This window comes from Camellia sinensis, chromosome 3 (assembly GCF_055761805.1).
Source record: "Camellia sinensis isolate YWXY chromosome 3, ASM5576180v1, whole genome shotgun sequence".
Classification (NCBI taxonomy): domain Eukaryota; kingdom Viridiplantae; phylum Streptophyta; class Magnoliopsida; order Ericales; family Theaceae; genus Camellia; species Camellia sinensis.
This window is the reverse complement of record NC_138963.1, coordinates 208121614-208127878: the sequence shown is the minus strand read 5'-3', so window position 1 is coordinate 208127878 and position 6265 is coordinate 208121614. Positions and strand designations below refer to the sequence as shown.

Genomic DNA, 6265 nt, shown 5'->3' with positions numbered 1-6265 from the left:
GTATATTATCTTTGAATCTATTTGCTTTTGTTGTGAATCTTACCCAAAAAAAAAAAAATTGTTAACATTAAATATATTTAAAAAGAAAGAAAAAAGATTGAAGGTACATTTAACTTTTGTTGTGAACCTTAAAAAAAAAAAAAGAAAAAAAAAAGAAGAAGATGTTGTTAACATTAAATATATTTAAAAAGAAAGAAAAAAAGATTGAAGGTATATTTAGTTTTTGTTATGAACCTTAAAATAAAAATTAAAAAAAAAATTGTTGTTAACATTAAATATATTAAAAAAGAAAAAAAAAATTGAAGGTACATTTAGCTTTTGTTGTGAACCTTAAAAAAAAAAAAAAAAAAAAAAAAAAAAAAAAGTTGTTAACATTAAATATAAAAAATAAAAATAAAATAAAAATGGGGATTAAAGTGGGTTGAGAAAAATTCAAACCCATTAAGAAATGGAAAGGGTAGTACCCATGGGGAATGAGGAATGGAGAATGGGAAAAATTTATTATAAGAGAATGGGGATGATGAATTAATATCCACCCCCATTAATCCCCATTGCCATCCCTACGTCCGAGACTACAAAGGGAATAAAACGCCTCTTCCAACGTAGTTTGCGTGCAAAAAGAGAGCATAGAAACTCTGAATCTGAAAGTGGTGTTGTGTTATGTTGTAGCAGTTAAAATTTTATAATTAAAGATTCTTCTCGTATTAGGTGTACCTATTTTGAACAAATTTACAGTGTAGATGTGGGATAAGTAGTGAGTTTTTACACGTTGAGTAGATTTTGATTTGTTTTTTAGTTTATATTTATATCTCATTTTATCTAACATATGTGAAATTTATTATTTATTTTACAGAAAATAATATACAATTTTACTTTTTATACTAAGGCCTCGTTTGGGAACAGTTTAATTTAGTAACTTTTTGGCTATTTGGCTAAAAAGGTAGGTAAAAAAAACTTGTATGTTTGGGATGACTTTTTGACTAATTACGAAAAGATGTGGAAAAAGTAGGGAGAAAAGAGAATCTTTAACTTTTTGGTATGAGTTGTTGGCTTTTTGACTAATTTAGTAACTTTTTGGCTAATTGGCTAAAAAAGTAAGTCTCCAAACGGGGCCCAAGTGATATTTAAAAATAAAAAATTGATTGATAATTAAAAAAAATATAATAGAAAGAGTTAATTTAGATATTCCAATAGACTATTACATCATTGAGAATTTACAAAGTAAGTCTAACTTTTATGTTAGAATAGCACACACTATTCTTTAATTCGCATTTATATCATATAATATAAAAGAATTTGTATTTATAATATATAGGCATTAAAATAATTTGATTTTGTGTAAACGAGAAGATACACTCGTGACTTCACAAAGATCTTTCTTAAACAGTAGGATACAATGACGCATGCTCATTTTTTTAATTTTTTTTAAAAAAATAGAAATAAAATGATCACATTATAATTAGGTTAATTGAATATTTCAAATCAGCTTAATAAACTTACCTTTACTATCCATCGAAGCATAATAAACTTCGTATCTTCCAAAATCAGTACAAGGACTCACAAATTACAACTTTTAAAATCGAAACATCATTGGATATTTAAGTAAAATTCATTAAAATTGTTATTAAAAATCTTACTTAAAAATGTATGTATTCAAACATCATTAGTTTGATTTTGAGTGAGAATATTTATGTCTATAGAATTATTATTTAAAATCAATCATGTTATTATTATTATTTTATTAAATTAGTATTTTACATACTGACAACGAGGATGATTACTTTCCAAATATGCTGAAGCAATGAACTTGCAATATCTCATCAGCACATACGGCAAACATCTCATCTCATTTTTTATTTTTTTATTTTTTTTATTTATCTCCATCTCATTGGTCTTTTTGTCACCACCACACCCCCTCTCCTTCACATATTAAAAATAAAAAACAAAAAAATTATAAATAATATATAATTGTTGCACTGTACGCGAAAGACTGTTTAAGCCCAACTACACATTGACAGGACTCTCTCTCTCTCTCTCTCTCTCTCTCTCTCTCTCTCTCCACTGTTTCCTAATCTCCTTATCCCTCTCTGTCTCTCTTTCCCATAGACTTTGCCAATATCCATATCCCAAACAACAGCTAAACATCAAAGAAAATTAATAATCCCATCAACTTAGAATCAGATCTTTGTTGTTATTTACACCATCTTTGATTGAGAGCTATGAACACCACCCAACACCACCACCACCACCACCACAAGATGAGAGGCAAAGTTGAAGATCAACCAGCAGCAGCAGCAGCAGCAGCAGCAGCAGCACCATCATCTACTGCCTCGCCACCCTCAGCCTCCTCCTCTCCTGCACATGAATTCTCCTTCACAATCTCCCTCCACCAACCACCACAGTCCTCGACAAACCCCGAAAAAGCCAAATCTCTTCCTTCAATCGCCGCCGTGGATTTATCTCCGGCGGACGAGATATTCTTCCACGGCCACCTCCTCCCTCTCCACCTCCTCTCCCACCTCCCTGTCTCTCCTCGCTCCTCCACCAATTCTCTCGACAGTTTCACACTTCCCAGAGAAATACTAGAAAACAACAACAACAATAGTACTACTACAATCAACAACAACAATGGCGAAACAAAGGAAAGAGAAAGAGAAAGAGAAAGACCCAAGTCATCGAAATCATCGTTCTCGTTGTTCGGGCTATCGAAATGGCGAAAAGGGTTGGATGTTAGAGAAAAAGAAGAAGAGAAAGATAAGAGCAAGAGGAAGCTAAGGTTCGATGTGAGTCATGTAGTGAAGAGGTACATGAGAATGGTTAGGCCTATGTTGTTTTTCAGAGGGAGGAGAGAGAGTAATATACAGTTAAGGAGACAACCTTATTCGTTTTCGGGGAATTTGATGAGTCCGAGAGGGAACAAGCAGGAGTTGTTGAGAGGGAGGAGAGGGGAGTACTCGGCACCGGCATCGATGAGGACTTCGCCGACCAACAGCGGTCTTCTGGTGGCGACGGGGGCCGTTCAGAATTCGACGAGTGATAGCACCATGGAAGAGTTGCAGGCTGCGATTCAAGCTGCCATTGCTCATTGCAAGAATTCCATTGCAATGGAAGACAAAATCAAATGCTAATCATGGTTAGGTTCACCAATTCGGAATGTTATACACAAATGAATTTCTTATCTAATTTTCTTAAAAGCATACATAAAGTAATAAGTTAATTAGATGATTTATGTATGAGATTTTAATTTTAATTTTTTTTTAAAAAAAATCTCGTGTATAGAAATGGAATTTGAGTGTATAGTTGTAGTATTAAAAGGAGTTTGAAAATGAAGGTGGGTCATGGGTTTAGAGGTACTAAATTCAACAAAATTTGTCAATTTCTACGAGCCTTGTTGTGTTTTCTATATGTGATTGCGCTGGTGACTTTTGAATTTTTTGAATGTGGAATGTTGAAGATTTCAAAGAATTTTTTCTCTATTCAATTGTGTCATGGGGAGCTTGAAAATGAATGTTTCTATTTTATGCTTTAAAATATGAAAAATGTTATTTACATCATTTTTCATTAGAATAATGTGGTTGCGGTATTTTTGTAATTAAATATTAGTTAAATAAATAATTTATTTAAAAATAATAAGTCACATTGAAACCGCATATTGTTACGAGGAATCACATCTCAATGGAATAGAAATAAATTTAAAAAAAAATTACAATCTCAATGGAATAGAAATAAATTTAAAAAAAAATTACAAACACACAGAGGGCTACAACTTTGAGTTGTACCTCACCACACAAGGAGTTGCACCTCACCACACAAGGAGTTGCACCTCCCATATTTTACAAAAAAAATTTGATCTTCCATACCCTGCATTGTTATTTCTCCATATTTTTATATATAAACTGTGTCAAAAAATCTACTGAGTGTATGCACTACATGTTTTTACTCCTAAGTTGAACCTAGCTAGCTATATGAGCACTGAGCAACAGCATATATGTTGAATCCAATCGAATATACAATCAACAATCTAAGGTTAGACAGGTCAATCCTCTTCTTTGCCTGATATGTCTCTTTCCTGTTTTTATACTCCTTCAATGATATGCTCTTATCATCCAGACCCGTGAACCCTAGCTAGGGTCCATATATAATCTTGCAAACCTGTAAATTCGGACTTTTTTAAAGTTTGGTATATTCACCTCTCTTGAGAATTAAATGGTGGGTTGATATTGAAATAAACAACAACAAATACATATTTTAATAAAAAAATATGACAATAATTTTTTTTTTCTATTTATATGACTAATGAATTATTGATAAAAAAAAAATCTAATTGTCATGTAAATTAAAATCTCAAAAGAGACCAATGTAATTATTTTAAAAATATGAGGCTAATTACAATTTTTTTTTTAATGTTTAATACCTATATGAGGCTAATTATGTTAAATATAATTTAATTTTTAAAGTTGAATACCTATAAACCGTGAAAAATTACAAATATTTAGATTTTATTGTGCAGAGTGGGTCCAAGGAGCCCCACACCAGTAAATATTTGATGTAAAATTGTAAATTAATGGGAAAAAGTGAAATACTTGCAAAAATATGTACTCGCAAGTGATTCTATATTCTAGTTACTTGCACCAAATTATAAAAAGGATTTTTTTTAAGGTTTCTGATACTAAAATTTTATAGTATAAATGACATGTAATATGTTAATAATGTCTAAGGTCTCTCAAATTGATTCAGAGAAAATTCGACTTCACAGAGAAAATTGATCCAGAGAAATTCTTTAGAATTTCTTTGGATGAAAATTTCTCTAACCTTCCCTAGACTTCCCACTGTAAATTTTTCTGGCCTTTCCTTCTCTTCAGAGAAATTTCCCTTCTCTCCAGAGAAATTTTTTTCACTGGCCTTCCGCTTACTTCCCACTCTCTAGAGAAATTTCAAATTTCTTTGGCTTTCCCGGCCTTCCTAGCCTTCCCACAAAATTACATCTCTTGAGAAATTTTGAAAATTTCTCTGGCCTCTCTAGACTCAATGTGTTACAAGTAATGTAGTCTCTCTTTCTCGCTTCCACCACCGAATCTTTGTTTCCATCGTAATTCCACATTGTTGCATTGCATTAGCGAGAGCTTTTAAAATCAATAGAAACAGACACAGAGACAAAGACGGATTAAGAATGGAAATGAAAATGAAGGATTGAATTACTGAGAAACTCACCAATGAAGAAGCGAGAGTTTTGAGCCCATAGATTGAGAGACTCAGATTCAGACGAAGGAGAAGACCAGAGCTCGAACTCACCCATCAATGGCGTACGTATCAAATTTCTCTGGGTTCATTTTGACTGATTTTTTTTGGGTTCAAATTCTAAAAATATTTCTTTAGGTTCATTTATAAACCAGAGAAAATTCAAATTTCTCTGGGTTCATTTTAACCAATTTTCTCTGGATCGTAAAGACATAATATTACTTTATGAAATCCAGATAAATTCCCGAGTATATCTTCAAAAAACCAATCATCACATAAATTTATTCTAACAACTCTTAATAAGTTAAAACAAACCAAAAAGATCAAATCTAAACAAGACTGGAATTACCTACTAAAATATTCACCATTGATCAAATGACCCACAAATTTATGAACTAAAAAGTTTTACAAAAATCTAAGCACTTACCGCTCAAATCCAGTTCAACTACATCGATCTTCAGAGGATCCGGTGAGAGAAGGCCTGCTGGTGGATCGACTGATGCCCCTCATGTCAAAGGTGACAACTATGAAGCCTCTTTCGACAAGACCACGAGTTATGCCCTTCATTAGACCATGACTACGTCCCAGTACAGAGTATGGATGGACTAGCACAATTCTCCAATTCCCCTTTTTCGCTCTCCTCGTCCTCGTCCTCCTCTTCCTCCTGCCTATTTCTTGGTCTGAAGATCAGAGCGTTTAACTTTACGCCATCGCTGCTCTCAATTGTGGTACTTTCTCTCAACATCACCAACAAGGAGAGTCAGTTCTAGAGACAGAGTGTGTATGTGTGTGTGTGTGAGGCAGAGTGAGTGCAGAGATTTGGAGAAGGAATGAAGAGTTGGTAGACACTTTTCTTCTCTAGACTTCATAAAGAAAAAAGAAGATGAGAAGAGGGAGAGATCTAGGGAAGGAGAGAGAAAGATCTAGGGTTTTGAACTGGTAGTGGAGATCGACGAGAGAGAGAAGAGCAGCGGGAGAGAGATATTAAAGTTCTCTGTAAGGGACTTTAGACATCAAACAATAATAT

The 6265-nt window shown here is 33.1% G+C and overlaps 1 protein-coding gene across 1 annotated transcript; it reads left to right on the top strand.

Annotated features, from left to right (window-relative positions):
- Positions 1-1869: 1869 nt before the first annotated feature.
- LOC114270326 (BRI1 kinase inhibitor 1) lies at positions 1870-3476 on the top strand. The gene has a single exon (XM_028211792.2). The coding sequence runs from the start codon at positions 2220-2222 to the stop codon at positions 3126-3128; it is 909 nt and encodes a 302-aa protein (XP_028067593.2). The 5' UTR covers positions 1870-2219; the 3' UTR covers positions 3129-3476.
- The last annotated feature ends 2789 nt before the right edge of the window (positions 3477-6265 follow it).

Excerpts from the sequence above, each read along its gene's own strand:
- LOC114270326 (XM_028211792.2), top strand. The coding sequence starts at position 2,220 with ATGAACACCACCCAACACCACCACCACCACCACCACAAGATGAGAGGC.